Genomic DNA, 23,079 nt, shown 5'->3' on the forward strand with positions numbered 1-23,079 from the left:
AGTTATTTTATTCCGATCGAAATTAACAAATATGCATGACAAACACACAATCGGAAATACGTTTTGGATTCCTTGGATGCTTTAAAAATATTCAATATTTGTTACTATCGAAAAACCACCACGTCTAAAAGGTGCGTGAATTTGGCACTCCGCTCAGTTATCGACATCAGCTCAGAAAATTAAGAAAGCTGATCTGGCACAGCACCTGGCTCGACATTTCATATAAGTATTCATGTTAAAAGTGTTACGGCGAATGCTGAGCCAGCACAACACTCTATCGAGACATTCCAAATCAGCATTCGTTTTAAAAGTGTTACGGCGAATGTTGAGCCAGCTCAGCAGTCCAGCGCGACATTCCAGATCAGCATTCGTTTTTAAAATATTACGGCAAATGCTGAGCCAGCTCAGCACTCCAGCGCGACATTCTAGATCAGCATTCGTTTTAAAGTGTTACTGCGAATGCTGAGCCAGCACAACACTCTATCGCGACATTCCGGATCAGCATTCGTTTTAAAAGTGTTACGGCGAATGCTGAGCCAGCTCACCACTCCAGCGCGACATTCCAGATCAGCATTCGTTTTTAAAATATTACGGCAAATGCTGAGCCAGCTCAGCACTCCAGCGCGACATTCTAGATCAGCATTCGTTTTAAAGTGTTACTGCGAATGCTGAGCCAGCACAACACTCTATCGCGATATTCCAGATCAGCATTCGTTTTAAAGTGTTACTGCGAATGCTGATCGAACTTTTGACACAGTAGACCATTCAGTTCTTCTTATTAAATTAGAAGCAATGGGTCTCAGTCCTGATGTTCTTCAATGGTTCAAGTCATACCTTTCTGACATGCAACAACTTGTTGATGTAGCTGGTTCTTTCTCTTCTAATGGTAAGGTTACTTGCGGTGTTCCCCAGTGATCCATCTTGGGGCCACTACTTTATTAATATATATTAATGATATGCAGAAAGTGGTTAAAGTAAACTTCTTCTGTATGCTCATGATTCTGCCATTGTTGTTGAAGGTTAAAACAGGTCTTTCATAGAATAAGAACTGACAGATGAATTACAGTCTGTCAGTCAATGGTTAACAGAAAATAAACTTTCTCTTCCTTAAGGTAAAACAGAAAAAATTCTATTTGGTTTTAAACCTTTGTCTAATTCAGGTGCTTCTGTCAATGTTAGTTGTAATGGTACTCATATTCAGTCAACTTCTACAGTCAAATATCTTGGTGCTACACTTGATCAGTCTCTGTCTAGTGATTCCATGGTTAGTTCTGTTGTTAAAAAGGCCGATACAAAGTTAAAGTTCCTGTATAGAAAACGTGATTTTCTCTCATTCCACACTAAGAAACTTCTGGTCATGGCTCTAATCCAATGTCATTTCGATTACGCATGTTGTTTTTGGTATCATGGTATTACCAAATTTTGGAAAGATGAACTTCAGATCACACAAAATAAATTAATAAGGTTTGTCCTCTGTCTAGGTAATATGTCACATATCGATAATGAACATTTTAAGATTTTTAATTGGTTACCTGTTCAAAAGAGAGTGGAACAAACTACCCTTTGTCATGTTCTCAAAATAAAAGGCTCCTGAATATATGAGTGAAAACTTTGTTCCCTTTAACACTCTTCATTCATACATGACTATGTCAAGTGAAAGCGGGTGCTATCTTTTACCAAAAGTCAAAAGTTTTGGTGCTAAATCTTTTGCATATAATGATTGTGTTCTGTGGAACAAACTACCTTCCTCCTTAAGGAATATTAAAAGTATATCTAATTTTAAGATGTCCGTTAAAACTCATGTTCTTTATATGTAATCATTCTTTTAGATCTATACAGTTAGTTTTTAATTTTTATACAAATAATTGTCTTTTATAACTCAAATCTGTGATATTCATCTCATGCCTCACTATGTCTATACCATCAATATCCAAGGACCACAATGGAAATAAGCGATTAAGTTCTCTTTTTGTGTAATCCTTGGTATGATGTTATTGGCATGGTTTCATTTCTCATACATGTTTATTGTTTTACTTTTTTATCATGTATGTATATAGTATTTATCATGTTGTATCTTTAAACTGAAATAAATCTATCTATCTATCCAGCGCGACATTCCAGCTCAGCATTCGTTTAAAAGGCATTAAATTGAATGTTGAGCCAGCTCAACACCCCAGCGCGACATTCCAGATCAGTATTCGTCTTATAAGAGTTATGGCGAATGCTAAGCGAGCTCAGCACTCTAGCGCGACATTCCAGATCAGCATTCGTTTTAAAGGCGTTAAGTTGATTGCTGAGCCAGCTTAAAATATCTCCCCACAAGTAAGCGATGTAGGGTCACCATGGCTCTCTTATTTTTATTGTTAGTATTAATTGTTTAATGACAATTGTTTTGCTATTCGCGTCGTTGATGTTTGTAATGTTTTTAGATTTTTCTATTCATTTGATGTTGTCAGGTTTGTTTTAATACGCCAAACATGTGGGACATAAATTCAAAATATAAATAAGAACAACTGGCGGGATTTATGGCATGCTTTCATTTTTAGCTCGTTTTAGCTCGACTATTATATATGATATATATATACAGTGGAGCTATCCTATTCACCCCGGCGTCGGCGTTAGCGTGAGCGTGAACGTGAGCGTGAGCGTGCAAATATTAAAGCCTTCGTACCACCCCAAATATTTCCTATGTCCTTTGACATATTGCTTTAATATTTTGTATACTTCTTTACCAACATGACCCCAATCTATAAACAAGAGCAGACAACTGTATCAAGCATTTTGTAAAAATTATGGCCCTTTTTCACTTAGAATATGCATATTATTGATAAAAATATGTTAAAGTTTGCGTACCATCTCAAATATTTTCAATGTCCCTTGACATATTGCTTTCATATTTTGCATACTTCTTTGCCAACATGACCCCAACCTATAAACAAAAGCAGACAACTGTATCAAGCATTTTGTAAGAATTATGGCTCTTTTTTCACTTAGAATATGCATATTATTGATAAATCCATGTTAAAGTTTGCGTACGACCTCAAATATTTGCAATGTCCCTTGACATAACGCTTTAATATTTTGCAAACTTCGTTACCAACATGACCCCAATCTATAAACAAGAGCAGACTGAATCAAGCATTTTGTAAGAATTATGGCCCTTTTTCCATTATAATATACATATTACTTTAGTTAAATTGCCATAACTTCTTTGTTTATGATAAGATTTTATTAATAATTTGACAAAAAAAACACTTACATGAATACCACAATGGATTCCACCCAAACAATACCCCACGCCCCAACCCAGAATCCCTGCCCAGCCCCCCCCCCCCCAAAAAAAAAAATCATATTTTTATTTTTCCTTTTTCTATTTTTGAAAGATCATCTAATAAATGACCACACCCCACATTATACCCTCCTCTCAACCCCCCCCCCCCTATCTCCCCTCCAAAAAAAAAATCTTGAAAATATTTTGTTTTCCTTTTTTTTTTAAAGATCGTCTAATAAATCATTGAATATGAACAATTTCCCCATGCTGGCTTATGTTATACTGTCAAGCACTCGAATAGTCGAGCGCGCTGTCCTCTGACAGCTCTTATTATACATAGTTTGAGATTTAGTTGTATGAGTAATGATTACATTAATGAATAATAATTATAAAATTTCCATCTTCTTGGTAAATAATGCATCAACATTTTAGAAGTAACTTGTTCTAACTGAACAACTTTTATCGATGCTGTATACCTCTTGAGATAGTTACTTTCGAAGAAAATGACTTATTGTGTAAATGCAATTTTGTTTTCTTCTTCTTCCTTATAAGTTGTTTACCTAATAATTTTGTGTGGACATGGTGTCAATTGCCTACCCACAAATTGCAACTTCCGAAAACATTGACTGTATATTTGTTGTTATTGTCTATTTTGAATTTTAGAATGAGTAAACAAATAATATGATTGATTATAACCATAAATATGTTTACAAATCCCGATTCGTTGTGGTATTAGAAACGTTAGCCCAGCTTTTTTTGTGATAGTGTATAAAATATTCTTTTCCAGCATTGTTCATACGCCATCAACAATATATTGAAAAAAGTTTAAAATATGTATATTTACGTTGTCATCATTATAGTTATTTCACGCGGTTGGTGGTAGCAGAATTTACATTAAAATAAAAGGACATAACGACGGTATTTAAAATTGAGGTGACACATAATTCAATTGTACGGATATATAAAACGGAAACAAATGCTTTATTGACGTATTACTGACGTATTAAGACATAGCTGCAACCACAGCATTGTTTCATTGTTTTATTTGGTCTTGAAAATCGAACACCGTTTAAGCCATCGACATGTCCCTCTTGAATGTTTTATTTTATAATGCTCATTTACATCAACCTAACATGACGCCAGTACATCGCAGAATCATCCAGTTTTTATATTAATACCTGTAACTGTTTAAGAAGTGAAGCTGCTTTGAAGATATTATATATAAACTGTGATTTAGCGACATACAGTCTGCTGACCTACCTACCGCGAGAATACCAATATGGCATCTCACAGCCCTTAAAGGTATGCTGTTTTGAATACATAAAACGCAATTGAACACTATATTTGAATAAAATCTATATTAATATTAGCGGACAAGGAGTTTAGTTTTCGCAAAAATGCCCATTTGTTTCAACTTCCATTTTATTTGAACGTTACGTACCGGGAAAATACGGATGGCCAGTGTAACTGTAGCCTTCAGTGTAGTTGCTTAAAGTATTTGTTTTTTTCTTTTCCATATGTATGTGTATAAAAAATGAAAAGGTTCCATCTGATATTTTAATAACGTATCAAGTTGAAAAGATACCCGGGAAAGTATAAATATAAGCTATGGATATACAGTAGCGATGTAGCTGCCCAACATTTCGAGCGGAATCTTCCCGGCGCACCGATAGTTGTGCAGTGTCCATTTGAAGTTTTACACGTACCATGGTTACACTCTTTCCCGAAGTATTGGTTGCTCAGTTGGCCTCGATGACAGTCTTTATCCATTCGTAGTAGTGGTTAACGCGCGTGTAGACGCCGGGGTACTGCGGTCTGGCGCAACCCTCGCCTCCAGAAGTAACGCCAACCTGAGTCCAGTGGCCATCATGGAAGCACGCCAGTGGACCGCCCGAGTCGCCCTGGGAAAGAATGTAAGGTGGCATATAATGACATAAAGTACTACCTTGTACGTAGTTATTCAATACACAAATCTACAAACGAGTTCAGGATTTGTTTAAGCGAATCTGACGTTTTTCTTAAACGAGCAAAATAAGTTATGATTTAAGATGACAACTTGGACCGATCAGTTATTAATCACATTCTATCAAACGAAAATGAACCACATCTAATTTAAACAAAACGTATTGTTAATCTGTGTTAATTATGCCCGCGTAACTACAAATGTGGGATATTCGATCATACCTGACAGGAGTCTCTTCCCTCAGTGCTGGCGCAAATAACAGAGTCAGCAATGGCGAAAAAGGGACGTGAATTGTACAGGTCAGCGCAGACAGAAGTTGGAACAATCTGCACCCTAGCATGGTGCGGTATTTCCGAGCCCACACCCCCTGAAAAACACGTCATGAAAGTAGATTTGCTCAACTATTCTGATGCGTGTGTATTCCTGCTGTATACGAAGCATTGTGTTCAATCAAAAGAATATGAATGACAAACATAGATAAACAGATTTGCTCATAATTGGATTGCAACTGGGAAGCAGCACTTAACAAGAGATAGTTATTTTTCTTACTTTGGGAAAACAGTTAATATTCTCTGAACCTTAAATGTTATGTATTATAGTGCATGCTCGTTATTTAGTCATATAAGAACATGAGCCTACCTTCCACGAAGTCTCCCCAGCCCGCAGTTACGCAGTGGCTGTGATCGGGCGCGGTGAAGTTGGGCTCGATACGGATGGTGTTCACATACTCGGACATGTGAGCGGGCCTGCTCAACTTTACCAGGGCGATATCATACAGAATCGTAGGCTCCACTAAAATAAGCATATGTAAACGTGTGTTGCATTGGAACTTACTCGTCTGATATATTGGAGTTGACACGTGCGCACGAATGACATACTGCTATTGAAACCTTCAAATGTCTCCTACAGGTGTCAAGTGCACACGTCTGAGAAATTGGAGTTGACACTGACAAACGTATGATACATAGGAGTTTATACTTAAAATTGTGTAAAACATTGGTAGTGTCTTTAGTAAAGCGACGTTAATCTAGTGAACCGATACTATATGAAGCGCGGAGCGCTGTGGAAATCGTTTTGGGATTTTACTTGTTTTGGATTTAGAGCTTACCCGATAAACTTTGTTAATGAAGCACAAAATGCAATTCACAACCAGTAAAGAGCGTGTGATACAATGACATTAACACTGGCATTGACATTGACAAGCGACATTGGAATAAAAATGTATCATACAATAGCGTTGAAATTGACAAGCGTTTGGAACAAAGGTGTAAATCTCAATAGATCACATGCATGTCAGTGTCAACTCCAATATATCACACGCTTGTCATTGTCTTCCCTAGTGCATCGCACGGGTGTCAGCGTCAAAACATTTGCCCGGTGGACACTGAAATGAGTTTAGTTAATTGGATATGACACTTACACGTGTGCGATAAATTGCAGTGGGCACCAACACGCGTGTGATACATTGGAATTGACACTGACATAAGTCATATACATCGCAGTAGACACCAAAAAGCGTGTGGTGCACAGGAGTGGACTGACACGCGTTGATCCACTGTAGTTGACATGAGCTGCCGCGTGGATCATACTAATGGCCACATTCAAGTGTGTGATATATTTGAATTAGCACATGTAAGTGCACGGCACCTTCATGGGTCTGACACAATTGAACCGACCTTTGCAAGTGAAAGTGTGGGATACAAATGAGTAGATAAGTGTAAGTTGTTATAAATTAGCAGGAATGTGAAACAATGAAACGCAAACATTTCAGTGTAGTTGCTTAAAGTTGCAAACAATCGTGTGGCATCATGGAAAGGATCTTGGTAAAATGTATTTCATAGCACATATGCATGTTTAGTACACGCTGGAATGTTAATGGGTCTCAATTATATCAATAACTAGTAATTAAGGAGTTAAATAACGGAGCAGCCACTTACGCATATAGTTGGGGTGTGTGACTATCTTGTCCAATTTGAGCTTCTGCTCCGTGCCGTCCTCTCGACCCTGCACGTGCTCCCCGAGCACCGCGCGCCAGTTGGTTTTGTCCGACATGTCGAGCCTCTCAGGATCACTGCAGATATGCGCATGTATTACACACATATATAAACATTCAAAGCTGTGGCATTATTGTTGTGCTTACTTTCATTGCAGTAACTTACTGAAAGCAATATTTAACAAGCGTAGGCATTTCTAGGCATTGTTAGTTTTGATAGCGTATCACGTAACAAGAGAACATCCCGCTTCTGTTTTGTTGCCTTCGTTTTGCTCTTATGGTTTCACGTAGATCTACGGAGAGTTCAAATTAAAAACAAAAAGTGTGACGCGGTTGACTAAAATACCCTACACTATCATTGTTTTGGGCATATGCAACAGATGTGTCAAAAACACTATATGCAATAATACATCAGTTAATAAAGAGATGTGTATTTTGATATTTTCTATGAAATGTGACGATGAACTTAGGGCTAGGGTAACACGAAGTTTGTGCAACAAGCGGTCTTAAAATGGTGGCAAGAGATACAAGTGATACATTCGACACGCTGCATCCAATCTGATTATTACATGGCAAGTAAGCTGTTGTGTGGCCATATTTTACCTTAAACCTCTAGGTTCGGTCTAGACCTTAAAGCTTGGAATGTGTTGAAAACCAACTACGCACGTTGATAATTTGTGGCCAGTTATTTTACAATAACCTAATAAATGATAAAATTAAAGTTTGGACAAACCCTTTGGAACTAACAGATGCGTTGCGCTCATGAGTCTTCTAATCACGGAGATCAAGTTAATTAGTTTATGATTAAACTACCTGATTTATTATGAGTTATAGTACGGACAAAAATCGACGTGTGGAATTACGAACGTATGGACAAGTGAATTGTGCCCTTAAATGGGGGGCATACAAATATGGTTCAAAATGACAATACGTAGCAAACTTTGAAGACCAAACAGTTTAATAGTGCCACGGGCTATTTTTGTGTGTCGCGATGGTTAAACATCGACATTTTCATTTCCAGTGACACTGGAACTCACACGAAGCAGTGCGCGGCGGTGAGAAGCCACTGCGGATAAATTAGTGATGCCCCACACAGATGGGGTAACCCGGACTTATCCGTGTAGTTGTGTTGTAACAGGAAATTCAGTGACACCAGCCACGGCCAATCTCCAGGATGTGACGCCAAGCCGCCTACAACGCGCTTCCGGTGTTGCCTAGCTTCGGGATGCACAATGTAGGTTTTGCCATTCGAGTTCGCGAGTTCTTACAAAGATATATTTGTATACAAGTGACTTTTATTGGAAAAAATAAATATGCATATTTTAAAGATTTAATTCGAAGAATCTTTACATTTTAAGAACGTCACAAGTGAGATTATTGGCAATTAGTCCATAGGAGTCGCATTATGTCAAAATGGGTCTTATGCCGGAGAGCGTAGCTCCAGACCAGCCTCCGCAATCCCCAATCTGCCCAGGAGCTACCATGTCCACTATAAAGTCACGCAAGGTTTCGCGTTCTCATTAGAGGACAGGGTTGCTCCTGGCTAGAATACGCAATTGCACAGACGAGTCTGAAGCTACGGTGTCCGCATGTGGCATAATACCCAAGTTCGCATGACTCGGAACAAATGCACGTCTTTAAACTTTGATTATGGTTAATAAATGAGTAAAATATTGAATCAGTAAACGTAATTTTAATACATTATATAGACGAATTTCAAATTAATAAAATACTGCGTAGTTGCACAATACAGTGACTTACCATGCGGCGTCAATGCATCTGTAAACCAAACATAGAACGGTTCAAAGACACACGCAGTACATGTGATATGTTTTAATATGTTTCAAAATTGCTACCCATAACTTAATAATTATGTTTAAACAACAATCTACATCTATAAATGTAACACACACTGTATATATATATATATATATATATATATATATATATATATATATATATATATATATATATATATATATATATATATATATATATATATATATATATATATATATATATATATATATATATATATATACAGACTGACTGACCTGTACCATTACTTCAAGGAGTCTTAAGCATCAATGTTGATGTCTTGATTTTGTTGTAAACAGCGTATTTTCGATGTGTTCACAAAATACAAAAAAACAACCAAAAAATTCAGCATCATTTAAGTTAGCATGCCTTAACCAGATGCGTTTAAATTTAAATATTATCAAGAAGTCAACGGCATTACACACCATTTTATAAACATATTAAAACCAAAACCGTAATTGCGTTTCGACGAGTTTTAAAACGTTGGAAAGCTGTTTTTATTTTACTTAAATGTATCGATTACTTTATTGAAACTGAACATAACTGAACAGATGAGCTTATTTAAATGATTATCACATAGTATTGCCCGCTTGTTTCATTTTATACGAGGTGCATATGTTTAAATAAAACAATCGATACAGGATATTAATATTATGTTAAACGTAATACAGCCTTTGAATGTCGCTTGATAATCGTCTGAACTCGCACGATGCTTCCAGTCCTCTATCACATAAATGCACCGTGAGCGGATAGGGAACCCCTGTCCCTCTATCACTATCGAGCTTTCACCGTACGGGATCTGAAAATACTGACAAAAACATAATATCGTTATTACAATAATAACATCCGCGTTTGTATGACCCTTGAACCTTTTTATGTTTACGCAACAGTATCAATGAGGCCGTTTTATCAACAGATCGTTATGTTCTTACGTTAGATTCATATGGCAAGTGCTATCAGCCGTTTTATCAAAGAAATCGCACCCAAAGTGTCGTCAGACCTATCTTAGAGTTCGTAAATATGGCAGTCATAGTAGCAGTGGACGTGTTTCGACTAAGCGAAATAAGTATGTTTCGCGAAAAAAGAATGGTTTAAGTGATCTCTGAGAACTTGACAAATTGAAAGTTATCATTCCGATGAATAAAGTAGATTACGTATTCAGCGGCTTGTCGAGTTGCCGAAAGATACTCACCAAAACCCTACAAAATGGTCACATTCCATACCCGTCACGACTAAGCATTGATTTTATACCCATATGCTCAATTCGTTCTTAATTCATTATTTATACATGCAATAACTAATATTTGATAACGTATAATCACTCTTGTCATAACAAGCTCTGTAACGTGAATTGAAATGCAATAAGTTAGACTGTAATGTTGGATTAATTTATTGCTAAGGGTGAGTCGTGATTTATCAACCCCCACCCCCTCCGCACCCACCCCGCACACACTCACACCCACCCACATAATAATTATCCGAGCTTATCAGTCATTCCTGGGTCCATTAGCGCCATAAATAACCTGACCAAACTGTTTGCGCATATCAATTACTATTTTCGGTTATTGATAAACCCGGTCGGATAAGAACAGGGACGTACACCTCAGTCACACCGGGCGAGATATTGCCTACCTTCTCCTTGTCGTTCTCCATCACGAACTGACTATTGGTGCAGTTTGCCCTAGAAAAGCCCACCTTGAACCCTGGTGGCTCGGTAACCTGACCGTCGATGGTGATCCGTATCGACGTGATGTTCTTCTCTTTGTCAAAAACGAATCCCCGCATCTTGGAGTTAATGTTCTTTATTCTTTGCGTAATGGAGCCCTTGCAATTGTCGGGAGCTGCCGCCACTTAGACATAATATCAAAGTAAGATAGTGCGCGTGTACGCGGAAATCAGAAATGCATAAAGATCATGCTGTCTTTTCGACATACAAAATGATATGTAATATGATTGGTCGCATTTAGGAAGTTTATGCATAAACTTCTTAAAAAGCGGTAATACATGTTTTTTTGTATCGGTTGTGACAAGACGGTGTTATTAAGACGGCGTAATTAATAGACATCGTTTGCAATAGCAGTGGAACTGAATCAACTAACCAAGCGGTCGAATTTGCTTATTGTTTTTATAGTTCTACTCCAAACATGGGTATAAATACTCGTAAAAGTATATGTCCGCGTACCGCCTCTTTCTTCGTTACTATGTAACAGTAAATCTGTACAAATGTGAATTTCAATAAATTCATGATTTTCGTGAAATGACTGTTTCTGTTAGGGATTTGACGAAATGGCTTTTTTTTTCAGAAATTTTGTAAAATGACTGAAAATAGTGACATAATTTTACACAGTTTTACTAAAGACCTTTAAGAGGAATCAGGAAATGTTTTAAATGTACTTGTTATTTTATATTTGTTATTTTAATGGATACATACTGATATTGATTTATGTTTAATTGTGGAGTCAAAAGTCATAATGATACCATTGTAAACGCATATTGATTATTTTGTTGCTTTCACATAACTGCTTCAGTTGCTCTAATACAGGATAAATGGATAATTGGCTAAACAATGTAAAGTAGTAGGATTATTTACTTCTCACACATCATAAATAAAAGGTTAAAGAAAAACTAAACTCGACTGATTCAAGACAGTTCAAAGGGCCACTAATTTGGCTGTTTCCTCAAAATGTGCATACCTCTGTATTATAGAAACCTTAGCTAAATGCAGTGAGTTCATTCCTTCATACGATTTGAAACCAAAGACATTGATCCAACAAACCTTGAGATAGAATTAAGATAAGCCATATTGAAGAGGTATGAAAGACGTTTACTAAATCGCTGTGTCATCCCTCAACTGAAACTAACGAGCAACTTAAAACTACGTCTAATACAACCAAGTAACCACCAACTACTTCCTCCACCTCCACTTCTAACTGCTACTAGTACCAACCAGTAACCACAAACTGCTATTAGTACCAACCAGCAACCAGCAACTACTTCCTCCAACTAGACACTTCCAACAGCTACAAGTACCTACCAGCCACCGCCAACTATTTCCTCCAACCTTTCACTTCCAACTGCTACAGGTACCAACCAGCAACCACAAACTGCGTCTCATACCAACCAGCGACCACAAACATCCTAATACCTACCAGCAACCAGCAACTACTTCCTCCAACCAGACACTTCCAAGAGCTACAAGTACCAACCATAACCACAAACTGCTATTAGTACCAACCATCAACCACCAACTGCTTCCTCCAACCAGTCGCTGTCAACTGCTACTAGTACCAACCAAAAATCACAAACTGCTACTATAACCAACCAGCAACCACCAACGTCTACAAGTACCAACCAGCAACCACCAACTACTTCCTCCATCTAGCCACTGCCAACTGCTACTAGAAACATAGTCGGTGTTATTATCGTCCGGGACGAAAATGACATATTCAGAATCGCCGTGAAGTCATGTTGTTAATTATAAAATATTCCAGGAACCAATTTGACCTCTACCCACAACGCCTTCTCACCGATTAGGATGAAGACACAGACTATGCTGTAACAATTCGTCAAGCTGTCGGTAGACAGATTTTGGTGGTCAATGATTCTTTTAATGTGACCAGAATGGCGAGAGACAGTGCACGACTAAGAGATGACAGTATTTATGGCCCAGCTACGTTGTAATAGTGGATGCCATAACAGTCTGACTTGTAAAAACAAAAAAAATAAGTATGCACACTATGATTTATTGAGAAAATATATGCGATTGGTATATTGGAGAAATGTCTTCATCTGTCACAAGATTAGAAGTATTAAAACAGTGTGAAACATCTTGTGAGTTCATATTGGTAAAATATATCGTGAGTTCATTTTAATGCAGGTTTTCAAAGATATACACTCATCTGAAAAATTGATGTTTGACTGTTAGTCGCATTAATTTTATTTACCAGTTTACAATTAATACTAAAGCTGAAGTTGTTTCAGTCATTGCGTGAAAAATCTTGAAGAAATCGTGCATTTTTTGAAGTCCCTAAGTAAAAATTTCATTTCACGAAAAACCTGAAATCGATAAATTCCTACTTTCATCGATTTTATGTAACATCTTTAACTTGTGAGTTGTAATTTGCCTTAAAAATGTGTGGTATGTTCCAGAATTATCATTCATCCATGATTATTCTGAAAATTAGTCTCTTTTACCCGTAATTACTTAATAAATATAAATGCTCTGAACGTAGTACAATCATTATTATGGAACCCAATTACTGCCGTACATTAATTTTGTATGAAAGTTCACTGTTACGAAAAGCCACAAAATTGTGTTAATTGCAAAAAGTTCTTGTTCACAGAACAACATATCAAATCTGTTGTTCACAAGTAGAATTATACTTACAGTGGCCACGCAGTTCAGACCTCATGACAGTGTCCTCAAAAACCTACAACGAACAACATATTTCAGTCGGTATACCGAGCACATGTATAACGACACAAAAAGACGAGCGTCACATTTATATGCATTTATACTTGTTTTATATTCTCAAATGTACATGGCGAGAATGTTTATAACCTCGATGTTATCCTTACTTATATGTTGTTCAAACCTTACCACACTACACAGACCATGTACGAATACAAGTGTTCATTCATAGATAAGAGACACTTTTTTATAGTTCGTTTTTTTATCGCTAAGAAAGCATCAAAAGCATTAAAGGGGTCTTTTCACAGATTTTGGTATGTACTGAATTTTGTCGTTAAATGTGTTATATTGATAACTGTTAACATTGGATCTAAAAAGCTCCAGTAAAAAAACAAGAATACAATAAAGGAAACCAAAAAAGTAACCCTTAACTGGACTCGAACCACTGACCCCTGGAGTATCGCAATATAACGACAACAACAGAACTCTCCAAATTATTTAATCGTTTCGCGTTGCAACGCTTTATAATTTTCAGGTTTTTAAATCGTCAAAAGATGCATATACATGTAGTGGATATGTTATAGCATGGTAAATGATCAGTATTATTATTTCCTCACAAATATCATAACTACAACTAAAATTTGCGAATCTTAAACATTTTTTATATATTTTTGTCAATTTACCAAAACGTGCCTCTTTTAGGCATGATGATTTTTGTTTAAGCTATGAATGACCCCTTTTAATACGAAATTTACGTGTTAACGAAGTTAAATACAGCCATTTTGAATGCACACGAAAGAAACGAACATATAAGTAATATTACACATAGAAGTACAATGTACATGTAAATAAATGTGTCGTGATTTATTGTCTGTATATTGATGCTGGTAGCCTATTTTTTCGGAACTGGGTTACAAGCTCCACTGCGCAATCTGTCCTTCGCCAATAAATTTACATCATATCCAAATATCTGTTTCCGAGCTTGAAACGTTGTTTATTGCTGCCAGAAGTTACGACAATTAATGGCACCGCCAATTCAATAGTTTATTTACATATGCAAATTGAATAAATATTCACCTTATATTTCCGGACTTTGGCAGCTGTAATTAATGAGTTAGAAGCTCTTTTTCATCAGGTCACAAGTAATGCCGGGCGTAATAATGTAGTACAATCCTTATTGTGCGTTGAATAGTTGTAATTAATAGCATATTAACAAATAAAATGTGTTGTGGGCAGTAAGTGGCTTATTGGGTGCCGCATTGCGGCGGTCGATATGGAATGATAATTGTGTATGACCCCTAATGGGATGGGTTATTATTTTGTTTTTTTGTATTTTTACTTTTTTTTCGAAGTAATGAATTATGTTTAAATGAATAAATATAATAGTTGTAATATTAATGTTTTTTTCATGATTTATATTGCTCTTATATACTCTTATGCAACGTGTTGCTTCCGCTAATGCTGCTGCCAGTCTCAACATTGAATAAGGTTAAGAAAATCAAGATCGAGTGTTGCTACGATTGGAAGCAAGTCAAACCGGCCACATGAAAAACTGGCATTATTAGTAGTTTGAGAAATGAAAATGGTCCATTAATAAGTGTGATGCTTTGCTTCATCGTGTTGAACATTTAACGCATGTGGCACTTAATGATTATAGTTAACCCTGGTTTCCGTTTGTTTTTATTTTGCATAGCACGAGGTCAGTTTTGTATACCACCACCGAGCTTTATAAGAGCAACCTGACATATTGCCTGCCGAAGATTGACGAGAACATTGAAACATAAAAAAGTAGGAGCATGACAAGGATGGTGCTTAAAAGATTCGCGAATTAAACGTGGCATAAAAAGGGAAGAAACATAAAAGGGTGGGTGAAAAATATGGAAGAATCAGAGTATTTTCCATTCAACTTAAATGTCATATCAAAAATGTATATTGTTAATTGAAATAGAAGCACACGTTTGATTTATTAAGTAGTATTTGCATCTCGAAAAGAACTAAAATGGCACCCCTTTGATGTGTTTCGCATCAGTGGCATTCGTGAATAGCAGTCAATCATGATGCAAGTACTATGGATTGACATGGAAGCAAACGAGAACATGCAATTCTGTAAAGTTGTTTTTAACTTATGCGTCCATGTTGTTGTTCTCGACATTATCACCATTCATCAATCGACCTATTTAAATGCAAAATTAATCTCGCAATCTCGCACCTAAATTTAACAACCTCGAATTGTAATCGCACAATTTCGTATCGTCACTCATAAGTGATATATGTATACAATTACAAATATGTATTCAATTAAGTAATTAGTATAGACATTTATATTATATAAAGCACAACAATAAAACGATGAAAAGATGACAGTTTCAGTCTTGGCTCCTTCTTAAGTTGAGCTTTGGAACATATGATGAGGAAACAATAAAAATTACAAAAGACAATAAAACACCTATAACTTCGTTTTTCTCCGACGAATTGCATGTCAATACATGACATGCAGGAGAATCGCAAGAGAATAAAAGATATAAGTATATAATCGTGGACACTTTATTACATGGAGTGCGCTTACTAGAACCTTTGAATGTCAATTTTATGGAGCCAAATCATAAAGAAAACTGAAGTGAATATAAATAAATATGTAACGTTTTATTTCTTAAATAATGACAAGAACAACAAAGTTAGGTTAATGTAATAAAGAATAAACAATATAAATAAATAATGCATGCGGGCAATTTAAGTTATTTAATGCAAATAATATAATTAAGAATAATATAATCACACTAAAAATAATGTTATGATCAGTTAACATTTAATGAGCAAATGTGACAATGTCGCTGATTACCACTTTCTAAATATGGGTCCTCTTTTACCATGCATGCCGCATTAAACACGATGATTGACTGTAAAAAGATTAAGATCAAGGCCGGTTAATTTTCAACAAACATAAATTGTTAAACAGCAATGAGCTACCAACATAAAATATGAAATTGTTGTGTTCAAAAATATGTCTTGCAATAAGGGGAACGCTTACTGCGCGTGATAGAATTGCCAGCGTGTGCTCTTGGTAGCATTCATTTGATTTAAAATAAATTCAGTCAGAAATCGCGGGTCATCAACCGCTTACGACTCTGTTGAGCTATTAAATGAACAACAACATCACAACATCTTCATTAAGGAGATGATTATGAAGAACATAACGGTCCGACATAAAACAACGTTAAAATAATTGATGGCGTTACCCTAGATGCCCGCGAATGGACACAATTTTATGGCTTTCATAGCACTATGTTATTTAAAAACACTATGGGTTACTTTTCAATACGTCATTAAACGAACATTAATCAGGAAATCAAATAAAGCGACGAGGCTCCACCAATATCAACGCGTGCAAGCGTCATTGCGTGTTTCCAAACGTGCATTGACGACCGCGAGCCTGGACATTGGTTTAGGAAAACATTGCAGCGTCTGTAAAAATTCCGAAACATTATTCTTGATCGCTATCTAGGCATTATCTTCTTAGTCTTTTGCGCTTTGGTTTATATGTACATATTATAGGAGCCATGAAAACTTATGTTAAATGGAAAGTTCCGTACAGCTTTTCCGTAAAGTAGCTTTGCGGAAGCGAGCCCTGTACAACATTTAATCGACAATAAACTTGTAAAACTTATTAATTACCTTATTATCTAGTGTGTTACACCATCCCAACTCCACAAATATAAGCACCAAGTGTAAGCCGATGACATATGGAAGCCAAGTCTTCATTTTTATTTAAGACGAAATACTGCAGTTTGCAGAGATTCAGCTTCTCTATGACGGTTGCAGCAACAGTTTGAGCGTTTTAAAGCACTTCTCTTGGACAATGCCACGTGATGTCGCATAATCGCTTGGGCGAGAAACCGCTTGTCGCAATTTGTCGAAATTAACAATTTCATATTAGTGAATTATTAGTTATTAGTTGGTATTAAATGGTCTTGCCATTTTATGGCGCTACGATGTTTAAAATTGTTACATTCATATACTTTTGTCATAAAAAATATTAAAACGATCGTTTTTAGGAATATGAACTCCAATGCAAATAGCGTGTTCATTGACATGCTGACGTATGCCATTATGCATGACGACAGCGCTGTAGCATCGATGGTTGTGCCCCTTCCTGATGAAAAACACCTTATTTCAGGTTGGGCGTTTTTTTCGCATACCGTGCAAATATGCCGTTGTGTTAAAGCCGAAGCATCAATATAAAGAAGTGAAACTCCAGCTGCTGGAGCAGTATTGCATTTTCATTACATACAATTAGTTGGTCCTTTATTTAAAGAGAGTGACCAATTGCCAAAACAGTACGAAACAGCACAATACGAAACAACATACACACATAGAAGAAAAAAGCTGGGGTCACCGCCTTGCAACGGTCAATGCAAAGGATTGGGGGTTTAAACCGGTTTTAGAGCGCTCAATCTCACACGTGGCTCAGCAATATTCATAATACATATAAGTGTAAAATTTACCCTCATAGCATTGCAACTCAAATTAAACAATAATAAAATGGAATTAAAACTCATTCAATTTAATTACCATTTAATTACTCAATGGTAGGAAGGAGACCAAAGCAAAAGAGATACAACTTTTGAGGAATGATGAAATGAAATTACGAACAAGTGTCAACTACATCCATTCTTTTTAGAAAAAGATTTAAGAATATAGCATCATAAAGTTAATATTTCAGATCATCATCACGCGACATAGGCATGTGTATTAAATATTAAAACAAGATGCAACAAGTTAGGCCAAAAACTCTTGTATGGCCTGTTTTGTTGAGTCGTGGATCCTTTTTGAGTCACGTGTATAGAGCTCGTGGGAAAGCACATGATGCATTTCGTAACGGTAAAAAGTTTTGACATAGTCGCATGGTTTTGCTGATCGACAATTCGACAAAAACAGATAATATTGTAATTTAATTTCATCTTAACTCGATACGTTCCAATAAAAAGAAAAAACATTCAATTATTTCGTCCTTTACATTGTTTTTTCTAAGTAACAAAAATCCCTTATTAATACAAATTTTCAATGTTGACATTTTTTCACAAACGGCGGTCTCAATGGTCATAGAAAGTAACTTGCCCTGCATTGACTTTTTAAGAGTGTTTACAGGATTCAAATTGCAATTCGAGCAGCAAATCAGAATCCACGACTCATTACTTTCAAGATTGTGGTTTGACATGAGTCGTGTTCTGAGAAAACTTGGCTTAATGCATGTGCGTAAAGTGTCGTCCCAGATTAGCCTGTGAAGTCCGCTTAGGCTAATCAGGGACGACACTTTCCGCCTAAATTGGATTTTTGCTAAGAAGAGACTTCATTTTAACGAAAAATTTCATACAAGCGAAAAGTGTCGTCCCTGATTAGCCTGTGCGGACTGCACAGGCTAATCTGGGACGACACTTTACGTAAATTAAGCCCAGTTTCTCAGAACAAGACTCACATTATCAACACAAACGATTATTATTATATTTGAAGACAATTAACATTTAAGAAACAAGCTTCAAATCAAAATGAAACAGGCGGTTGACATGGCAGATTGACTCACGGGGAATCCTATGTAGTACAATAAGAGCGAGAAGAAATACAAAAACGCGGCGAAGAAGACAGGCCTTTGAAATCGATAGGCAGCAGAGCTTCATCTTGAGTCGGAGCTAATGTTGAAGACCTGGTAGACTGTAAAGGAAGAAGAGAGGCTCGGCAATAAAATACATGGCTGATAGGCTAAAATTCCTAATGCAGAACTATGTAATCCTGTCGTCTAACATGGCAAGAAAAATGGGCAAATCAATATGTAGTTTGAGTATACATTTATATTACTCGTGTGAATTAATGTTATTTTTTATTATAAGATGGTATTTGTATCCTGTCATTTGCGATATTTACTGTCGGATAAAGTGGTGTAGGATAAACTAAGTGATATGCGGTTAGCTGAAACGTGACTTTTGTATTACCTCTATCACATGCCGGAACTAACTAATTACGGTTAGTATTAGGTTTGATCGACTTTGTACGTTTTATCCATGAAAGAAAAACTTGATATTATAAAGAATAAACTCATAAAATGAAAACCTCAGAATACACATAATAGATATTTAGTGCCTTGGATAGGGAAATGTTATCGAGCTCGGCTCACCGGATACAATTCCTACGCCTTATGCGATAAACTTTCCACATTCAACACACCAACACCTACCTCTATATAATTAACCCCAAATTATTACGACGTGTTTTACTGAACTGTGTTTCCGGACTGTCAATGACGCACACTGACAACCAAGGCATAAATACGGCTGTCCCAGGACCCTATACGACATCTACACGGACCATCCCGGATCACCCCGGATGCTGCCACCGTCCCGGATGGTCACGGATCAACACGGTTGTATTCTAAAAATTGCGGTGTTGACCTTCCGGAGCCCAAAGGATATTCCCGGACGTGCAATGACCTACAAGGATCGACACGGAGCTGCTCGGCGGCTATACGGTTCACATGCCTGATGTCCCGGATATGATCCGTGTTGAACCTGCATATATATCGGACTGGGGCTTAAAGCATATTTTGTTTTTCTAATGTGTTTATTTTCGATTTGTTTCACTTGCTAGAATTGTTAACATGATTAAAAATTAAGTGTCACGCCTTTCAATATTATTATGAATTATTGTTAATTATTTACTTCTTCGTGTGGTTGACCCGTCGGGCATGCTCTGTATTGTCTATTTTGTTTGTCTGAACATACTTACTTATTTTTACCACATTTTAGCAAAAGTAAAAATGGTGAAGACCAAGTAAAATTTAGTCAATATCATTTACTTGTTTATAGTGGAACAAAACAACATTCACATTATAATAAGCTTTCGTCGCTATTGTTTTCATAACAAGAGGGCCATGATGGCCCTGTATCGCTCCACTGTTTTTTATGCGAAAAAAGCGTGCAATGCGCATGGGTTGAAATGTATTCAAGCATGTGACTTTCTCTTCTATCCCTCGTCCCACTGGGCGCTTAAAGTTGGAAGGGTGAGCATTTTTATATATAAATTTGGCCCCAGGGGCATAATTTGAACAAACTTGGTAGAGAACTAAAAGATATCCTTACATACCAAATTTGGTAGCCCTAGGCCCAATGGTTATGGACATAAAGATTTTTAAAGTTTGCACAAAAGAGGCTTTATATAAGCATATGTTCAGTTTTGTGACCCCAGGAGCAGGGTCAAATTTGACCCCAGGGGCATAATTTGAACAAACTTAGTAGAGAACTATTAGATGTCACTACATACCGAATTTGGTAGCCCTAGACCCTACGTTTATGGACAAAAAGATTTTTAAAGTTTGCACAAAATAGGCTTTATATAAGCATATGTTCATTTGTTAACCCCCGGGGCAGGGTCAAATTTGACCCCAGGGGCATAATTTGAACAAATTTGGTAGAAGACTATTAGATGTCTCTACATACCAAATTTGATAGCCCTAGGCCCAATGGTTATTGAGGAGAATTTTGAAAGTTTTCACAAAATAGGCCTTATATAAGCAAATTTTCAATTGTGTGACCCCCGGGGCAGGGTCAAATTTGACCCAAGGGTCATAATTTGAACTAATTTGAAAGAGGTTCACAACAGGAACATTTGTGAGCAGTTTTATCAAAATTGGACTTCTAGTTTAGTAGAAGATGTTTAAAGAAAAAGTTAACGCACGCACGCACGGACGCACGCACGCACGACGTACACAGGACCATGACATAAGCCCTCTGGCCAGCGGAGCAAAAAAACCACAGAAAATAACACGTTTACTATAAATTAATATTTTACACTTTCCGCTTCAACTGGATATTCTTTAATAAGGGACTTCCTTTCAAAACAATCCATGAAAGCGGAAAGTGTCTCCCTGATTAGCCTTTATTCTTGCCATTAGCTTAATAATGTGGACAAACATTCCGAACAAGTATGTTCCCTTACATTCAAATCATATGCTCATGATCTGATATAATCTGTATTACATTGAGATTATGTATTCTTAGTTTCTATTTGCATTTTTTTCAAATAATCATTAATGACATGAAAACGTATGTTCGTAGTTTTTCATACCCTAAAGCTGCAATCTCGCTCGCTAGCGATGATTTCTTGAACATTCTTAAACCTGTTTTAACAGGATTCTTGAAAACTGTAACCGACCAGAAGCAAGATGTAGTTCTCATGAGCTGCCCGAAGCAAATTTCGCGTTCGCTCGTATATGTTCGGATATCGTCGCGAGAAATTCATATGTAATATATTGCCACACACACAAAAAACACACCAGCATTCTGTATCTTATTAAATCTATGTTACCAGACCACATCTAGCGTTGAATTTTTGTCTATGGTTATAAGGAACAAAGCTTTTTTATGCGTTAACTTTATTTTTCGAAATATTTTACGCAATATTCGTTGATGTTAAGTGTTAATGGGGCTTTAACTTTTCAGGATTTTAGCTAGTTTTCAACTCGTTTACACCTTATCTGCTCGCAATTTCCCGATCTCATTAACATGTGAATTTTACAAGCTCCGACCAGTGGTAACACATCAATTTATAAAGGAAACACATAAAACCACTAATAGCGGCATTCATTCTATATGGTAGAAGTAAGTTACCGGTAGTATATATCGATATGGTAGTGTTATAACCTTAATGAATCTTGTCAGTGTGTCATTGAATTTATAGTTTGGTCTGTTGTTTGTTTTTGTTTTTCACGGTAAATAATTATAGTAAGTACTGTTAATATTACCATTACTAGACGCATACTTGGAAAACTATAAACACTCGGCTATCTGTTTGTGCTGTTCAATATTGTTTAAAACTTTACACTGACAACACAATTATATAGTTTCAATATTTGCATGAACATGTTTTTGAATAAAATACAAACGGAAGGGATTTAAATATGAATGCGTGAAAAGAATTATTTGATAGACTCAAATGAAATAAAATGGTAAACTCGTGCCACTAAGCCGCTGATGAATTGTGACCCTTTTTATCTAAATGAATAAAATATTCTGTTGTAAATGATTTGTATATAAAACAACACTTATTACAATATTTGTAACAATAAGATTACGGTAAAATAAGAATACGACGATGGTATGTATATTGAAAATGATGAAAACAATGTGTCATGTTAACTTTTTGTTACTGACATGGTTGCATGTTAATCCTATTTAAAAGTCCAGACGCTATCAAGTCCATTATCAAATGGGAAACACATTTTGACAAAGAACTTGATTTTTATAGTATCTTTGTCAAACCTCTATTGCTTACAAACGATATTCGACTCAGAGAATTCCACTATAAATATATAATGAGAAATATTTCAAACAAAAGCTTTTTCCAGCAACGCGGGCTTAAACACTCAAATTTATGTGATACCCACAATCTATAAATCGGCCCTCCTACCCTTATATTATTCGACGGCCACACAAATCACACTCATCACATCACTCAAGCCTATTGATACAGCCCTTCCGTCCAATAAAGAAAAATAAGTCACATTAATGTCATACATATGTACATAGTAACCCAGAGGTTTGTAAAACTAGATATTAAGTTGCCAAATTCACCTCACG

At 36.4% G+C, this 23,079-nt stretch overlaps 1 protein-coding gene across 2 annotated transcripts; it reads right to left on the reverse strand.

Annotated features, from left to right (window-relative positions):
- Nucleotides 1-4,844: 4,844 nt before the first annotated feature.
- LOC127864127 (tryptase-like) lies at nucleotides 4,845-17,263 on the reverse strand. 2 transcript variants are annotated; one of them, XM_052403821.1, is made up of 10 exons: nucleotides 17,129-17,263; nucleotides 13,433-13,475; nucleotides 10,678-10,895; nucleotides 9,715-9,853; nucleotides 8,989-9,006; nucleotides 8,265-8,490; nucleotides 7,172-7,305; nucleotides 5,874-6,026; nucleotides 5,456-5,601; nucleotides 4,845-5,172 (listed from the first exon to the last, which is right to left on the reverse strand). In XM_052403821.1, exons 1-10 carry the CDS (start codon nucleotides 17,213-17,215, stop codon nucleotides 5,011-5,013), a joined length of 1,326 nt encoding a protein of 441 aa, XP_052259781.1. In that variant the 5' UTR covers nucleotides 17,216-17,263; the 3' UTR covers nucleotides 4,845-5,010. The 2 variants fall into 2 exon arrangements, with proteins under 2 accessions (XP_052259781.1, XP_052259782.1); XM_052403822.1 differs by lacking the exon at nucleotides 17,129-17,263 and adding an exon at nucleotides 13,624-13,674.
- Nucleotides 17,264-23,079: the final 5,816 nt, after the last annotated feature.

This window comes from Dreissena polymorpha, unplaced genomic scaffold, assembly GCF_020536995.1.
Source record: "Dreissena polymorpha isolate Duluth1 unplaced genomic scaffold, UMN_Dpol_1.0 chrUn133, whole genome shotgun sequence".
NCBI classification, from domain to species: Eukaryota; Metazoa; Mollusca; class Bivalvia; order Myida; family Dreissenidae; genus Dreissena; species Dreissena polymorpha.

Coding starts and splice junctions, on each gene's coding strand:
- LOC127864127 (XM_052403821.1), bottom strand. CDS start 17,215: ATGAAGACTTGGCTTCCATATGTCATCGGCTTACACTTGGTGCTTATA. Junction 6,027..7,171: donor CACACACCCCAACTATATGC/GTAAGTGGCTGC, acceptor TGCTTATTTTAG/TGGAGCCTACGATTCTGTAT. Junction 5,173..5,455: donor AGGGAAGAGACTCCTGTCAG/GTATGATCGAAT, acceptor ATTCTTTCCCAG/GGCGACTCGGGCGGTCCACT.